Source organism: Mercenaria mercenaria, chromosome 11 (assembly GCF_021730395.1).
Source record: "Mercenaria mercenaria strain notata chromosome 11, MADL_Memer_1, whole genome shotgun sequence".
Classification (NCBI taxonomy): Eukaryota; Metazoa; Mollusca; class Bivalvia; order Venerida; family Veneridae; genus Mercenaria; species Mercenaria mercenaria.
In genome coordinates, this window is record NC_069371.1 from 52,532,180 (window position 1) to 52,551,584 (window position 19,405).

The 19,405-nt window shown below is 35.4% G+C and overlaps 2 protein-coding genes across 2 annotated transcripts; one reads left to right on the top strand and one right to left on the bottom strand.

Annotated features, from left to right (window-relative positions):
- Positions 1-338: 338 nt before the first annotated feature.
- Positions 339-1,787, bottom strand: LOC128546780 (alpha-(1,3)-fucosyltransferase C-like). Its single transcript, XM_053518105.1, has one exon. It carries the CDS (start codon positions 1,785-1,787, stop codon positions 339-341), a length of 1,449 nt encoding a protein of 482 aa, XP_053374080.1.
- Positions 1,788-5,625: 3,838 nt separating this feature from the next.
- Positions 5,626-19,153, top strand: LOC123532766 (solute carrier family 40 member 1-like). Its single transcript, XM_053518106.1, has 9 exons — positions 5,626-5,629; positions 10,363-10,457; positions 12,284-12,443; positions 13,653-13,898; positions 14,895-15,098; positions 16,226-16,303; positions 16,765-17,016; positions 17,745-18,146; positions 18,478-19,153. The coding sequence occupies exons 1-9, from the start codon at positions 5,626-5,628 to the stop codon at positions 18,759-18,761; spliced, it is 1,725 nt and encodes a 574-aa protein (XP_053374081.1). The 3' UTR covers positions 18,762-19,153.
- The last annotated feature ends 252 nt before the right edge of the window (positions 19,154-19,405 follow it).

The following is a 19,405-nucleotide window of genomic DNA, read 5'->3' on the forward strand; positions in this document are numbered from 1 at the left end:
TGTATATAATAAAAATTGAAAAACACGATAAGAATTTCTTGTTTTGGACGTCTGACAGCTGAAAATTGAGTCGTGCCGGAATAATTATATTTTGATGGTTGACTTAATTTATGGCATGGAACTACTTTCCGCACTATTTTGTTCGGTTTGCAGTAAGGAAATTTCTGCATTGTGAGACAATCGATCCAAAAATCCATTACTTTACCAAAATCTGATCATTTCCTTAGACAGCCTATTTAATATTTTCACCATAAGAAAAAATTGTTTTATTACTTTGAATGAGACACAATATTTTCGTTTTATCGCATTATATTAACACATATCCTGTTTTGTCACTTTTACCTAAATATATCGTTTGGTCTAATACATTTTTCAGCGTTCCACCACTCGTATAAAAGACGAGCGGGTTTTCTGAAACGTTCTAGATTGTTCAATTTATAGCACAGGTTACAGTACGCAAGTTGCACGTGCTCTTCCTCGCTAATTACCTGATATTCATCCTTTCTTTTCAAATATTTCAAATATTCATCTTCATCTGAACCTAACTGTGTCAAAAATTTGGCAAGATCTTCTGCTGAATTAAAGCCGTCTGCGTCGATATAGGTACCGTCTGGCAAATAGCGTTTATAATAACGCGCCCCGCGCACAACAACTATAATATCCTCACTTAGCCACCTGAAAACTTTTTCTGTTATGTAATCCTCACAAAGCGAATTTTCAAAAGCCAAAAAGAATTTATAGTTATCTTTAACATTTTTGCCACAGTGTGGATTCTTTTTTGGACACTCGTTTGTTCTTTCACTGCATCTTCCAAATATATCAACATCGGTGAATTTCTTCATTTTTGAAATATACAGCTCTCTTTTACTCGCTGTACCGCAATGACTCACGAACCAAACAGAAGATTTTTTCTTTTTTCTGAATATAGCGGAATAGTTCTTCTTATCTCTATCTGTACGTCTGTCTGTAATGTTATATTTGTCGTGGTAATTTTTGATATCCAAAGCTCCGCTCACTTTCTCAGCTTTCGATAAATACTCACTTTTATCATAACTTCGAGGTAAAACTGTTCCATAGAGGTATGGGATATCAGAATCTTGTCTGTATGTCATAGTCCAGTTGAAAAAATCATTAAAAAAGGGGTTACCTATTCTGGTCTGTTGAAGATATTGCGGTGATTCTATATTTAGATACACGAACACTTGGTTTTTATCAAGTCTTGTGGGACGATCCCTCGGCATGTTGTTTCCCTGGAATACAACAGCATCCGCCTCTACAGGTGTATCGGAACATTTTGCCTGGTGTATAACTCTACAGTTTGAAGTGTGATAACATTTAGACATGTCCAACTTTTTGGTAGCCCATTTCAGCTGTGTATGGTAAATGTGATACAAAGCTATCACTATTTTATCGTCACGAACATATTTTATTGGTGAATTAAATTCTCCTCCTCTACGAGTTTCCAGATTAGTTTCAGTGTGATTACCTTTGAATATATCATCATTCACATTAGAAACATCTTCCAAAACACCATCCAGATCTTTTATGTAAACACTCAAGTTCTCTGAAGAATTTATCACTTCTAACAGCCTTCTTGAATCTTTTACAATCATATTTTCAACGCCTACTTCTGAACCAGTCTTAAAAGTGTCATTTAGGACTAACCGGTTTTGGTCTATATGTTTAGGTATTTGATTTTGTTCCTGATTATTTTCAAAATGCACGTAGTTGACTGTCGATATGTATCTGGTGTTACTGTACATAATGGCTACTGTAGTTAACGACATCGCGACAAATACTGTCAAAACTTTGTGTCTAAATATAGTCATCATTGGAAGCAATCTATATATAGAACGGAAAATATATTTTAGATGAGTAAAATCGTGGATTTCGAATGTCGTAATTTATGGAATAAGCTTCGATACTGAGAAAACAGTTAGACATCATGAAAGAAATACAGTGTTAAAAGAATGTATTGTGCGAAGAAAGTCCAAAAACAAGCACTGGCATGTTTGTTTACATATGAAATAAAATATCTGTAGGGAACGCAAATTTAAAAAAATAAAAACTACTGAACAATACACATATTACGTTATATCGTTTAATCTCGTGAATATTCGAATGCTGCAAAAATATTTACTTCAAAACGCTAACCTTAAGGATATGATGGCTAATTCCTCTTCCTTTCAGCATCTCGCAAGATGCGGTCTTTTGTCAAAATTTTGTGGTGAGCTGTGTGTAAAACTTAAAATACACGTTTGAGGTGAAATCATTACGATATTTTTATTACGTTAACAAATTGCCGTAAACAATAAATATTGGTTATCTTTATTTAATCAATAAGACAATAAATAATTATTAAATTTGCTCGAAGCATTATTTCTAGTGTTCATTAAGTTAAACTGCTTGTTATGCAAATTGTATTCCATTTTCTCCATTCTCAAGTTTGTCCTAGATATATTATGTTATAAAAATGTAAAGAATACTAGAAAATTTATAAAACATGGTGATTCAATAATATGGTGAAATAATAGTAGATATTTAAAATTTTGCATATTTCAGAGAAATCATCAGAAAAATCACATAGAGCAGACAGTGATGTAATAATTCAGCCGTCACACCAAAAAAATGGCAGGAATCCAATTAATTTGATATGTAACTCTTGATGATTTTCTGTGTAAGTTGACTGGGAAAGGGGTATATACATGTATGCATACCTTCACACGCTTAACACCATCCCCTATAAAGTTTCATGATTCCAGGTCAGATACTTGATGAGATATATGCGACAAGATCTTGGAGGTCCTAAGTGCATATTTTTGACTAATTTAAGAGATATATAACTCTGGGTTTGCAGATTGAAATCCCAAACAAAACTTAGACTCTGGTTCAGATATGGTGAGGGGACTTCGGCCAAGAAAGTCCGCTAGTTTTAGGGGTAACCCGGACCCAATTTTTAACAAGGCATGTTATATACCGAAATGTTCGTAAAAGTTTGTAGAATTTGGAAGTGCCGGTGTAATGAAGTATTTCGACCCCTCCTGTAAAATATTGACTCCCCTTATAAAAAACTGACTCCCTTTGAAAACTCTATAGAATAACGACCCCCCGGTCATTATTCTATAGAAAAACTGACCCCTCCAAGTAAAATACTGACCCCCTAAAGATGACTCCCTTCGAATCTCATAGAATAACGACCCCGGTTATTATTCTATAGAAAAAGTGACTCTACTCACTGCCGAAATTACTACATTCGAACTCTCATACAATATCGATTCCCGGACATTATTCTATTTTAAAAAGTTACTCTTTCCGTGTAAAACACCGGCTCCTAAAACGACTTTCGACGATAATATCTATTAAAAAGTGATCCCCACCAAACCTAACGGACAATTTTACTAGATCTACAACTCAAATACCATCCATTGCCAATATTTAACATTTTGATTGTACTACAACTACTAGTGCTGCTACTTCTATTGCTATTACTACATATACTTCTTCTTCTTCTTCTTCTACTACTACTACTACTACTTCTACTACTACTACTACTACTACAACTGCTACTACTGATACTACTATACCTGCTTCCACTAATACGTCTTGCACATCTACCTCTTCTTCTCCTGCTGCTGTTGTTGCTGTCACTTATTCCTCTGCTGCTGCTGCTGCTGCTGCTACTGCAACTGTCACTACCACTGCCACTACTACTACTACTACTACTTTCTATTGTTGCCGCTACCGTACTTTACTGCCACTGCTAAGTATTGCAACTTCTATTAATACTAAGTTCTATGCTAGCAGTTTCTTGTGCAGTTTTCTTCTGAAGAATTACTTCATACCGAAGTTTGCAGGGATTATTGACACTGGTGTGTTTTGTGAACGTACTTTGAATTGTTATTTTCCTGAAAAAAAAATGTATACACCAAGATACAGCGTCTAGAAATAGAATCCCTTTTCCCGTTGCGGAATGCTCTGATTTCTGTGTTAAGTGATGGTATCTGGGGCTAATGGTCAAACGGAAGGACGGACGGACGGACAAGGGCAAATCTATATGCCCCCATCCCCCGAGTGGGGGCATAAAATGCAGCAATTAGGCCTTAGATACATGAGTTATCACTAAATTTGACCAAATGACCGGGGGTCGTTTTTTTATGGGAGTCAATATTCTTCGTGAGGTTCAGTTTACTTCACGTGGGGGAGTCATAGTACTATGATCTGGAGGTCATAATACTATGACCGGGGGGTCACTTTTTCTATAGAATAATGACCGGGGGGTCATTATTCTATGGGGGTCGAAATACTTCATTACACCGGCATAAATGGTGGCGAGCTGAGAAATCCAAGATAGTGTCCAAGAATGCCGCAATAAAATGATAAAACAATAATCATGAAGGATTATTCATTTGCTATGAAAATGTAGTTAAAATAGTATTTAAAACACGGAAAAAAAAGAAGACATATTTCGAGATTTGACCTTGAATTTGACCTTAATCTTTTACCTTCATATGGTTATTCTTGTCAAGAGTTTAAAACATCTTTAATTTGTTTACCTTTTTTTTTAGTTTCACCTGAAATGTCTTCACAGTAAAGATATTGAGAAACATAAGAACTGAACAGTAATATTTCATTTTTTAGCGAGGATGTCGGCCATCTTGGACACCATCATGGATTTTCGTTTCGTAATATTTCTGTTATTAAGATAATACAGCTCACTTGTTAATGTTCCTTCAAGGACAATAAATAACACATTTGTTGAATTTCAGTAAAAATGCAAATATTAATGTGTACCCAAAAAGACAAAAAAATTACATATTTCCAATTTCAAAGTTGGAAATATGTCTAGACCTTGAATTTAGCTTTGACCTTAAAACCTTTGAGCATTTTTTCTTCAGTTTTTAAAATATTTCTTAATTGTCCTCTTTATACACGATTTTTAAGCTATTTAATTCGCTTAAAAAGAAGAAAAAATATTTTTATTACTTTCGGTCATATCTGACAAAAATGGTAGCCGTCTTGGACGCCATTTTAGATTTCTCAGTGCGCACTAAGATCAGAATTTTGTCTTTGCGGAACCATAAACTCCAGATATTTGCCAATATATACAAATAATAATGTGTACACAAAGGACAAAAAAATGACACTTTTTTCATTTTTGACCTTGATTTTGGGTTTGACCTTAACACATTTGAGCATTTTTTCTTCAGTTTTTAAAATATTTCTAATTTTTCCTCTTTAAACATGAACTTTAAGCTGTTTAATATGCTTAAAAAGAAGAAAAAAAAAAGAAAAGATTTTTTATTACTTTCGGTCATATCTGACAAAAATGGTAGCCGTCTTGGACGCCGTTTTAGATTTCTCGGTGCGCACTAAGATCAGAATTTTGTTTTGGCGGAACCATAAACTTCAAATATGTGCCAATATTTTGACACAATACATCATTTGACCACCACACGTCTATTTAGCCTATATACAGTATATTATACTTTCAATCTTAATTATTTGATGCCGTGTTTGATCTCGTGCTGGAGAAAATATTACTCGTCACGCACATATTAACCTGTTAAGATGATTAAACAGTTCACTAGCAAATAAACGCCGGATAACGGATTTTATCTTACTAAAATGGGTAAGTTCTTTTTGTAGCACATTTTATGAATGTATTTAAATGAAACTATTGTACACTTTTTTGTTAGTGCAACATTTATCCTTCAGAACTGTGTGAACATCGCAAATTTGCTTCCGAAAAAAATTCTACGATGCAAACAAATTAGAGTACACAGTTCGTTTAATTTTAAGTAAACCACAAAGTGAAACAAAACTGCCCCTTAAATTGTCAAATTAAATAAACTATCATCACTTTATCTTAAGCAGTTTTCTTGACGTATTCATCTTTTAAATTACATCTTTTTATATTAATTTCATGGTAGTTGGTAAAAAAAGATCATTCGCTGTAGCAACACACAGACTGTATGATACAAAACGATAGTTTAGTAAGTAACGTACGCTCAAATTGTTGTCTAAATGCTGAAGAATGACATTAAACAAATCCTGTGGTCTGTTTGGATATTTATCATTAAATGTTTGCATAATTATTCTGATTTTTCGGCGTAAGCTGTATAACATGGATTTTGACCTATATTCTATAGTAATCGGGGAACGGAACAGGTGCGAGCTGAAAAGCTAAACCATTTAGTACTAAGTCATAAATGACATTGGATATTAGAAGGCACATATTAAATAGATGATATTTTGTAGTTTTGTTACCCAAAATATAAATTATTTATTCTATTTTTAAAGTCTTTAGTAATAACATCGCAAGAGAAATCGACCGTTGCGTACCTCGCTTGGGTCAGCTGAAAAATCCTGAATTTCATGAAAATTTATTTTATTTATTTTGTTGGGTTTAACATCACACCGACACAATTATAGACCATATGGCGACTTTCCAGCTTTGATGGTGGAGGAAGACCCCATGTGCCCCTCCGTGCATTATTTCATCACGAGCGGGCACCTGGGTAGAACCACCGACCTTCCGTAAGCCATGAAGAATTCAACGCCCCGAGTAAAGCTCAAGTGATCTGAAGTCAGCGACCTTAACTACTCGGCCACGGAAGCCCCAAATTTCATGAAAAAAAAAGACTATGTAAACAACAACAATATGCAAATTAAATTGAAAAGTCAATATTCTATCATATATGTAAGTATTTACCTATTACTTTACCCACCCCCCCCCCCCCCCCCCCCCCCCCCCCCCCCAAAAAAAAAAAAATCATTGAAATTCTCTCCAAACCTGCAAATGTTCAACTATGTTTCTCATTACAGATCTGGTGCAGTCGTTCTGCGCATGTCACAAAATCATTTCCATCGAGCGCACAGCAAATATACGCAAATTTTTGCATGTCCGCACGCATTTAGTGTATATTATGTATAACATACTGACTAAAGGTTAGGGTTAGAATTTCCATTGTTACAAAATATATTCATTAAAGATACTAAAGTCTGTCCCACCTAATTTTGGACCTCCGATAATTTATTTATACTGTAAACAAAATTGTCAAAAATGACATCGTTTATACCAGACGGTTAATATCTCTAGGCACCTTTTTCATTTTTTTGAAAAAATGTAAAATGAAGTTAAAAATCAAGATTTTATGTTTTTCCCCATAGACTTGCATTGTAAAATGACGCGACGTCTATTTCAAGATGGCGGCGTCCATACAAACGTCATTTGGGGGTTTGCTCACAGTTAGCGACGTCAGATATTTTCATTTTTGAATAACAGACATGAAAAATTAAAACAAACTCTGTCCAAAACTTGTAGTATTTTCTTGTACGGAAGACCCTGAATTAACATTTTACTTCAAATTAAAGTTATTTCCATTTCAGGTTTTCAGCTTTTTTTCTGAAAATGTGTTTGTACTTACTCGTTTGCATTGACGTAAAATAAATACATGTCTCAAGTCAAGTGCGTATCATTGTTTCAGCCGTTCTATGTAATAGAGGTGGGGACAGCGGAGATACGCGCAACCCATTTAACTCATTTTCATTATTGGTTACTGTTGTTTATAATCATATCAAAGGTTCGGATGATAACCGTCTGTTAAAATGTTGTTTTTTAATAGCATGAATACATGTTTGTGTACTGACTTGTGCTCACTATTTTTTGTGACCGTTCGATCAAGGTAAAACATTATTCCTCAATGCAATTAATGATTTAAAATATACATATTTCAATTTGAGACAACCGCCTATATAAGGGACTACGTTAAACAAATTAATAATTGCCTTTATTCTTTATAACATAATACCAGTTTTTCAATTCCATCCTCGCGTCTTTATTTCTCATGCTCGGCCGTTCAGTTAAATCCAAAGTGGCATGTTAAAACATTTTTTTGTGCTATTGATAGGCATGGTAGACCTATAGACAAAATAAGAATACGAGCCGCGCCATGAGAAATCCTACATAGTGCATTTGCGACCAGCATCCGCGCAATCTGGTCAACTGCCTACTGCAATTAGAGAGACCGTTAGTGAACAGCATGGATCCTGACTAGATTGCGCGGATGCTGGTCACAGATGCACCATGTTGGATTTCTAATGGCGCGGCTCATATGACCTTTTGAAGGGGTATTTTGTTCTTCAGCTAGATAAAAGAAGCATCATGAAAACGCGTCATTTACACGTGTTTTTGTGTGTGTTTTTTTTCACCAAGACGTACGTATACGAAACATTTACTTCTATTACAAACGGGACAGTACAGAACTATATTGAAAATTCAACCAAAAAACACGTTGAACGCAAAACAACAACAACAACAAAAAAACACCACAGAAAAAAAACAATTATTCCTTAAAAAATGATTTGTACTTGCATGAACTTTACCTTACTGTGTATAACTAGCTTATTAAATACATCTACGCATCAAGTTCATTACAAAAATATACTCAGGCAAAAATGACGGTATCAATTGCCACAACTTGTAACTAATGCAACATAGTCTACACGGAATATCACTGCGGTCATGTACATAAGCCGTGATATAGTCACATGTCAAATGAATTTTATTTTAGTTAAGTTGTTATCAATATATAAATTTGTGAAGTTGTGTACTATACCATTATTCGACAATTTACATGCTGATAATTCTCTCTTACAATTACTAATACGCCTATCCAGTAATTCAATGGCCAGATTCATTTTGTTGACTTTTTCCTATGAATCTACATTATCTAGGATGGTTTTCTACGGTGTTCTGTTTGGACAATATCATCGTACCATCGCGTTTTCACCATCGTATCATCGTACCATCGCGTTTTCATCAACGTACCATCGCGTTTTCACCATCGTGTCATCGCGTTTTCGTCATCGTACCATCGCGTTATCACCAGCGTACCATCGCATTTTCACCATCGTGCCATCTGGTGGTCATGCGCAGAGGTACAGTATATGTGTCAGTAAAATACAGGCTTGATACAATCTCATTTTCACATTGCACCATTTACCTTCTACATCCTGACAAGAATAAGCTGAGTTTGAATAATACCATGTGGCTATTAAACCCAGCTTTTAATTTATTTTCATGCATACATAAAATACAAAGGACGTGGTCTTGAAGATTTTACAGTTGTAATAAACTGAGCACTGAACATTTTTAAAACATTTTGCAAAACAGCAGAATCTTAATGGTAAATTTCGTCTCACAAAATACATTGAGATACATTTTATTCTATCTATTTTTGACAAAAATACAAGTGTACGGAACTACGTATTTGAAAACGCGATGGTACGATAGTGAAACCACGATAGTACGATGATGATAATGCGATGGCACGATGGTGAAAACGCGATGGTACGATGGTGAAAACGCGGTGGTACGATGGTGAAACCACGATGGTATGATGATGATAACGCGATGGCACGATGGTGAAAACGCGATGGCACGATGGTACGATGATGAAAACGCAATGGCACGATGGCGCGATGGTGAAAACGCGATGGTACGATGATGAAAACGCGATATTTCATCGACATTTCACCATCGTACCATCGCACCATCGCGATTTTATCATCGTGTCATCGCGTTTTCACCATCGTACCATCGTTGTTTCATCATCGTGCCATCGCGCCATCGCGTTTTTGTCATCGTACCATCGTGCATCGCGGTTTAGTATTAAACAAAGAGTCACGATTGTCCAAACGGAACACCGTAGTTTTTAATCTGAATACATTTTGAGCCTGTTCGCACACATACCCCCTTAACATATTTATTTCTGTTTTCTTTGGGGGTATGAAATGGTGTCCTCTGGTGCATTTATTAGTGGGTGTACTCCCCTCGTTTTAGTGGGGTCAGTGGTCTCTCCCCTGATAATCTTTGAAATACAGGCATAAAATGGTTGCTTCGGTGCAGTTTTTGGGGGGTGGCACGGGCCCCCTCGGCCCGGCCCTGGATCCGGGCCTGCGCACCTTCCGTAACCGGTAACGTCAAGGTTGTTTGTTTTTGTCGTTGATAGAAAAATCCCTTTTTACACGTTTTCTTTTAAAGTAGATCTACCTGTAGATCTATCGATATGTTATAAAGGAAACAAATTAACTGGTTTTTAAGATTTAGGTCTGGGCTCAAACTTAAAGCAAACTGAATCATTCCCGCCTTTGATTTAAATTTTATCCACGTAGTCAGACTGACACAGTCGACAGCTAATTTGCTTTATCCTCTTTAAATTCGGGACTCAGTTAGCTTCAATATTTACTTATTTAAGTTAATTAATTGTCGTTTAGGTAGCTATGCGTAAGAGAGCCGACATTGAAAGAAGCGAAAATGGAACAAATATGAATATTTATCCGGTATATGTTTTACTTTAGTAAAAACTCATTTTGTTTTGTTTAATTTAGATGACAAAGGGATTAAAGGAAAAGCAAAATGGCTGGTGTATCTAAATCATTTCATTGTCGGATGGGTAAGCATTATTACAGTCAATTCTACATATAGAGGTCATCCTTGAAAAAGTTAAAAGGTGATTTTTACTTAAATTGTGTTCGTTATTTACGGGTTAATCTGATATGAAGCTGATGGTTTTGAAAACTTTAAAGCCAGGTTATCTTTGGTCATAGGCTGTCTGTATTGCATATATCGCTTCGCCCAGGAATGCAACTCACTAGAGTAGACCTGCGTTCTCCCTAATGAGCTAAGAGGCGGATGGTAGAGAGAGTCACAGCCTAACGCTGCACGTGGAATGTTACAATCTTTGGTATTTCCTTTTAGGACCTACTACGATTTACAACGGCATATAGACGGTAATCAATGAAAATTTCCGTCATACAAGAATTTGTGAAACTTCTTTACTCTGTTTTTTTTTTTCAATTTGAGAGAAGTTGTTTTTATTTTTTCGCTCACACTGTTTTGGACAAAACTGCACCACCGTTGTCCATGTGTTGGCAACGATTCTCACACATTGGACGTTTACACGCATTGAATTACACTATCAAACCTAGGCTAAACCTTACCCTAACCGTTAATCGGTATAATATACACTCAATGTGTGGTACATCCAATAAGTGAGAATTAAAGCTTGCGTTGTCCGCGATATCTCTGTCAAGTTCTTTGACAAATCGCTCGCAAGGGTCACTGTTCATGATATAATAAACCCCAAAACGCCACTGTTTACCACCTGTCCTTCTACTGACCACTTGACCGCACTAACTACTCTATGACTACTGCTCAACACATGTAGATTGCATAGAATAAGAAATTTTGCAGTTTGTAACACACAAACACAGGTTCATTTACAAGATGAACTATATCGATCCAGGTACACTGACTTAGTATGTAAGGCCACCGCGTCATGCCAGTTGCCAAGTGCTAAATAACAAATAGATAATGAAAAATACTATTTGCCAAATGCTGAATGTCAAATATTGACTGTCAAACGGTAAGTGTCAAACGATAAATGCTAATTGTTAATTGAGAAAATGCGAAACAACAAGTGCCAAATGCTTATTGCCAAGTGCTTGTTAAAAAAGAGCTGAATATATCAATGTATGAATGCATCCTTTAAATAGTCATTGGCCATTGATATATAATTTTGTCTGTGTTAAAAGTGTTTTTCTAAACATTTTTAGAGTAAATAGTTTCGATCAAATGTTAGTAGAACATGTTATTATTTCAAGTCTGACAGGTAGAACATTATGTCTTCAAATATCTAAAAGTTACATTCATAAGGTTAAGAGATAGAAATCATTGATTCATAAATTAAAAGAAGTTGACGATTAGAATTGGCATTTAGCAATAAGCATTAGCTATTTAACATTTAGCATTGACATTTAGCAGTAACTATGGCATAAAGCATTTGGTGTGTAGCATCTAGCATTAAGTAATAGGCATTTAACATTAGATAAATGGCATTTAGCTTTAAATACTTATCATTTTGAATTTGTCAATTAGCACCAGCTTTCCATACATCAGCTTCTTAAACAGTTTTTGTCCCACGCTTAACTTTTAAACAATGATACTTCTACGCCGAAAAGCTCTATGTTACATTAACCTAACCACTCCAACCCTTTACAAATCTTCGATACTCTTTAACCTTCTCTCTAACCCGATCTCTTCAAAAGCACCAACATTCTAAAGCGAAATGGCAAAAATCAGCTACCATAATTTTGCAATATCATAATTAATTTTGTTACATCATTAATTTATTTTATGATATATCTAGAACATTTTAAAATTATGAAATGCATTTAAATATATATCATACTGATTTAGTGACTATCTTGACATTTTCAGGATGACAATATCTGGTGGTTTGCGCTCGGACTGTTCCTTGTGGAGATAACACCACAGAATCTTCAGTTCACAGCAAGCTATGGCCTAGTGGGTGGCATTGCCGTCCTGTTGTTCGGTACCGTTGTGGGAGACTGGGTTGATCGTACCTCTAGGCTCACTGGTGTGTATTTTTTTTTAAATAATGTAGAAACTTCTTTATATATATAAATCATTCTGTGAGATGTTCTAAAAAAAAAATCTTGTTAACAATATGGCATATTTTTATTCACAAATGAATTTACAAATTCTACAATTTAGTTTTAAAATAACATATTTTCTCTCATCTGACCAAGCACAATGTACATAATGTGTTTATGTTCTGAGAAATTTGTCGGTGGCCAATGAGAGCTCCTTAATTTCAGTAAGATTTCATGGAACGCTACTGATTTTTTAACGGAATATCTCCAGATATAAATCAACGCACACGAGGTGGGTGCTTTCACAACAACAACAACAACAACAATAATAATAATAATAATGATGATGATAATGATAATAGTAATCATCATCATCATCATCATCATCATAATAATTGTAAAAATAACTACATTTTATTCAAGGATGGTAACACATTAACCTTTACCCTTCTTAATTTCTAAAATGGACTGGTCCATCAGTTAGTTTGGGCAATACCATTTATTATTCGAAGGGGTGTCACTGAAAATTTACTGACTGAATAGCGAACAGTGCAGACCATGATCAGCCTGTACGGAAGTGCATGCAGTGATCTTGGTCTGCACTGACCGCAAAGAAATAAACAATTAATCACATGTTACTTCAAATGTGGCTTTCAGAAATTAAAAAAAATACATGTACAATCCAATAATGAATTATCTATAATCCCTTACAAGAGAACGCAACTTACATATACCATTAAAAAGATTATTTACATGTCGAATATTTAAAGGTTTATCATTCCAAAGGTTCATACTATAATCTTTAAAATACATGTAGTTTGTAATTACCAATCAATTCCGACATATAACCGTTTTGAAAATTAATACCCCCGTGTAGTATATCATATATCAAGATTTTGTATAATTAGTTAAGTGTTTTATAAAGCTCAGCTAAGGAGCTTTTCAAGGTTTCTGTAGAATAATTTAAGCGATCCTTTTTTGTCATTTACAAACCACATTACTACTATATATTTCTTGTTAACTGTACCTATAACAAATATCAAAGTTTAAAAATACATGTAATTCTTGTTTTGTGTTTACAAAAAGTGACAGTTTAAAGTACTATTAACTTATATGCCGCGAACATTTTTGATCAGTCACAAAAGTGTCATTACCTTTGATAAATGTATAGTGCATTCTGAACATTTTTACAGTGGCAAGAGCAACAGTTCTTGTTCAGAACTCGGCCCTGATTGTGTGTTGTCTAATCGTCTATGTCGTCATAGAGTACAAGACCGATGTAGCCAGTGTTCTTCCGAATGAAGGGTTACTGCGCATGTGCTATGCCCTTATTATAATCATCGCCATTTTATCCAACTTAACCAACATGGCGCGAAAGACGGCTATAGAAAGGGACTGGGTCGTTGAAATTTGTGACAAAGACAAAGATATGCTCGCAAGTAAGGAGCTGGTCTAGTAAGGAGTCACTAAGATAGTCCTTGTATTTGTAAAACCTATTTTAGCTTCTATAACATCAGTCTGTTCTTTTCATACAAATATGTGCATGCAGACATTCGCCTGTTCACCTGATTCACTTGTTTTGTCAGTAAATTATGTCATGTTAAATAAAACAATTTTTAGAAACAGCTTCTAAGAGAAGAACAAAAACGTTAAATGCCAGTCATTTACATGTTCACAACCCTTGTGATACTTACAATGACCTGTGTACTATGTTGGAACTATGATGGCATAAAGATGACATATAAATAACCAGAACTTGTCGGTGCAGTTCTTTTTTCTGAATAATAGCGAAATGACAAAAAGTGTTCCGCGTCTATTATTTTCTTTTCAAAAAAATCTTGAAACTATCAGTAATATGCGTTTTTTGGCACTTTTATGTACTCAACAGCACTATAGTACCAGGTGCGTGTTATTTTTGAACTGGAAAATCGTCAAACTTACTCAAAATTTCGACTATCTCGAAATGTCGACTAACTCAGAATTTGTCTATTTGCTTACAAATATCGACTGATTTTCTCGAGATTTCGAAGTACCATATTGGTTTCAAACGTTTGTATAGGATGCAATACCATTTCCGTGCCAGGTTCGAACACTTAAGATGAAAATTTTTAATTTTCAAGTTAGTTTGTCGAAACTTTGAATAAATAAATAACACCTTCCAGAACTTATGCTCTCTTTACATAAAGGTAACGTGATTTTTTGCTTAATATTCGCAAAATAGCTTAATTGACACGACTTTCTCTTGGTAAAATTTCGCAGAATTTCTTTTTACCAACAACCAAGAAAGTACAGTATATGCCCAACATTTAGTTGTTTAAGCAAAACGATCACACGTTAACTTTAGGCCACCATAAATACAGGACGCAACACAATTTGGTTAGAGTCTGCTAAGTAAGGTTATTGTGGAAACTATATTTTCTTTATATTTGCTTCAGCTCTGAGTGCTACAATGCGGAGAATCAGTTTGTTAACAATGGTTATAGCACCTATAGTAACAGGTCAGATCCTTAGTCGTACCTCACACAGCACAGGTGCACTTGCAGTCGCCGGCTGGAATTTCGTAACCATTTTTGTAGAATATGCCCTTTTATGGAAAATATACCAAGAGGTTCCTCAACTGCGGAGGGAAAAGGTCAGGGGTAAGGAATTATATACATGTTTTGTATGTGACAGTAGTGAGCGGGGAAAAAGCAAAACATAAATGTAAATGATATATATGCGTATGAAGAGTCAAGGTGTGAACTGCAGCTAGTTCATATTGAGCAAAGATGTCCGAAAGTTAGCATGCTTATACTCAAAACGTCGAGGAAGTCTTCGAATCATTTTTGTTTCACTGACAACAAATGCCAACTGACTTTGCTGCACGAAACTTTTTTCAGTGTCATGCACCATTTGCAAGTAAACGAAGTGTTCCGGTATGGACACTAACACCTAATGGCGTCCGAAAAGCGCCGACTTGTGGCATACAGACACTAAATAGGAAAATGGCGCGAAAAATATGGTAGCCGCATAATGGCGGATACAAATAGTCATCAGTTTTTTTTTTGCTCTGTAGAGCTATTTACCTTTTTTTTTTGCTGAAATCACATGATAGATCTATGCTTGACATGTAGGTAGCATTTTCATAATGAAATAACAACATGACAGAATTTTTCATGGAAAGTTAGATGATACACCACCACTACAATTTGGGGTCTCATTTTTTTAGCTGATTTTGCAGTTTGTGTGTTTGACTGAAAATATTTTTCTTGCATCAAACATGACCCCCACTTTTCTTTTGATTTTTATTTAGCACTGACAATATTCTTCAAGAAAATGTAAGTTACAGACATTTAAAATGGGTAACGTTCTGGTGTGTGCTGCGGCCATTGGAAATATGTCAATTTTATATAGAATAAAGAAGAACAGCTATTTAGTGTGTTGTAACCTTGTTACTGGCTTACGACTTATTTGATACTTGAGTGATGTTGCTTTTTTTCACAGCTATTGATATAAATGTATGCATACATGTATTTTAGCGTTACAGCTGATTCTTAACCTATATTTACCATTTTCGACATGCTTTAATTTGTCAGTCCGTTCTTTGCACCTGTACCATCCGCACAACCTCGGGCAGAGAGAGCTGATATGTAAAGAACGCAAGGTCTCCACCAGCCACTTGATATATATGGCGCAAAACACCATGTTTAGAATCCACACCAGGTGAAGCAAATCAAGTTGGCTGTATATCTTGCTGATTCTTATCACTAGATTTTTTTATTTTCAGAGGAGCGTCATCAGATGTCTGTCGGACATATGCAAGGTGTCGATATGATAATGGAGTTTAAAGATCTAGAAGAAAATGGTAAGAATACAGATTTATACTCGCCATATAACCAGTATAGGACTAACAGGCTCGATAAAGTGAGGCTGGTATTGCTATGGCTTATCGCTACATTTATAGTTTATTTTAATTAGACATAGGAGATATGTTCGTTATCTTATCTTGCACTATCTTAGACTCTGAAAAAAAAAGACAACTTAACAAAATAACGTATGACATATTTTCACAAATGCTGTTTCTTTTTAATTGCGAAGGTAACCCTATTTACTTTAAGGTAGCGGGCAAGTATTTCCATTTTTTTTTTGGAATTAAGGTAGCGGGTAAGTAATGACATTTGATTAGGCATTCTGCATATTATCCTCAGACTGGTACGGAAAGGTTATACAAGTGGGCTTGAAATACCTAAATACCATACGAAAATACGTAAACACACGGAAATTGCCGATTGTCGTTACGTCATGTCTACTATTTTTCATTGTCAGGTGATCATATGGTTACAAATGTAAATACAACAGAAGAGCCAGTGCGCGATGAGATGGCGGAACAACAATACATCAAAAAGATGAAATTTGTCAACGAGAAACCAAAGTACACATTCTTGACGAGTCTGTGCGCAAGTTTCATCACGCTGAGACGTGGATGGAAAATATTCAGAGGCTATAACGTGGCATTTGCGGGGCTTTCTTTGGCATCTCTTTACCTTACAGTGTTGGGATTCCATAGCATCACTATTGGTATGTATATCGGGTATGTCTTATTTGGAAGTTGCACACCAACATTCTGCAAGCCATAGTTACAAATTCATGAGCACATGTAAAATTTCTTAAATACGTTTTAATTTTGGGCAGAGGCCTGATTAGATTAGAAAATGAAAGGATTTATAATCGAGGTGAATATGTATTGTGATTTCTCGAAGGGAATCTACTACCTTCACATTCGTTAAATCAAGCAACAACTCTTCGCTATATATTTGGTAATTATAGTTCATTAGTATTTGTCACATCGGCAATATTTGGTTATTATAGTTCATAAATATGTGTTACATCGGCAATATTTGGTAATTATAGTTCATTAATATGTGTTAAATCGGCCATATCTGGTAATTATAGTTCATTGATATGTATTACATCGGCAATATCTGGTAATTATAGTTCATTGATATGTGTTAAATCGGCAATATCTGGTAATTATAGTTCATTGCTATGTGTTACATCGGCAATATCTGGTAATTATAGTTCATTGCTATGTGTTACATCGGCAATATTTGGTAATTATAGTTCATTGATATGTGTTACATCGGCAATATCTGGTAATTATAGTTCATTGATATGTGTTAAATCGGCAATATCTGGTAATTATAGTTCATTGATATGTGTTACATCGGCAATATCTCATAATTATAGTTCATTAATATTTGTAACATCGGCGATTACCTTGTTCAGTTTTATTGCTACTATTTTAGGGTATGCGTATTCACAAGGACTTAGTGAGGACCTAATTGGGGGTCTCTTGGCAGCTGCAGCATGTTCAGGCATTATCGGAACTTTCCTGTATCCAAGGATACGGATGCGCATTGGTCTTCAGAGAACGGGGCTCTATGCTTTAGCAGCGGAAATAAGTAGTCTCACACTGTGTGTAATATCCATCTTTTGTCCCGGAAGTCCGTTTGATCCGCTTTATTTTTCACGTTATTCAAAGGTTATAAATAACACCGAAACAATAACCGAGTCATACCTGTCAACGTTTTATACCAACAATACCACAGTGAATGTTACTTCTGAGCCAACCACTGCTCCGGCTCCCTTTGCGTCGTCATATGTGTCAATTTCACTTCTTATGACGGGAATTATAGGTGCCCGGATAGGTATGACCTTTAGCTATACGTCATAAATGGTAGAACGTCTTTGTGCATGTTTCTTTCGGATAAGCCGATTTCAACATGGTTAAAATGATAACATGAATTATCAGTCATAACGTAAATTTTTGTCTTGATAAGTCAATAAATATGTTTTAATTGAAAGCGTTTAGTGGTGACGTAAATTCAAGATCATTAGGCCTATTACGTAACACGTTGCAATAATATCTTAGAGAGATATACAATACAGCTGTCAACGAAAAACAATAAAAAAATCTAATATGCCTACATAAAGTAACCATCAGAACTACTTTAATTCAAGTGTAATTTATATTTGCAGGTTTGTGGCTAGCTGATCTCACAATTACCCAGCTGTTTTTAGAAAGCGTTGACGTCACAGAACGTGGAATCGTGGCAGGGGTTCAGAACGCCCTTAATCAACTGATGGACATGATCAAATATGCAATTGTGCTTCTACTTCCGGTTCCGGAAGTATTCGGATACCTTGTCATAATATCGTATTGTTTCATTTGCCTAGGATGGATCTTATTTGCGGTGTATGTGAAGAAAACACGCGGTTACTTGTTCCCTTGCTTTAAACCAGAGCGTCTTGAATATAAATGATACATTCTTTAAATTTTATAATAGAAGACTATATGTTCAAAAGTCACTTAAATGTTCATGTTTGAATGATACAAAACAGTGACATGAGATAGAGACATATCCATGTTGTTTTAGTCTGTGCGATTTCATGAAAAAGAATATGTACTAGTATCTAAAATACTACAAAACTTATTTGAACACTTTTAGGCTCATGGCTGATTCCGTATCAGTTATGACACAACTGTGCTATAGTTTTTGTTGCGGGCCTACTTTACGATGCATGGCTCTTTGGCTGTATCTGGGTGTTCTGTGCTCTGCGAAATCTACCAATCTACCCTTACCTTTTATGTTAATAAGATGCGGAGGATGACTTGTCTTGTGCAAAAGTGTTATAGAAAAAATATTTCAAGTTTTCTGTTGTTTATTTTGATATTCTACAAGACAAAATTGCATTTTAAGCAATTTCAAATTTGAGTACAAGTAGAGGTAGGCGTTCAGGTCGGTTCTACTCGAAAATTTTCGAATTTATAGAAGAAAAAACTGGTGCATTTTAAGCCATTTCAAACAAGAATCTGAGCAAACCACGTTGAAATGTACACACTGCCCGCCTGCATAAAGGAATACAAGTAGAGATGGGACTTTGGGGTCCTCCCCCAAAAAGTGAA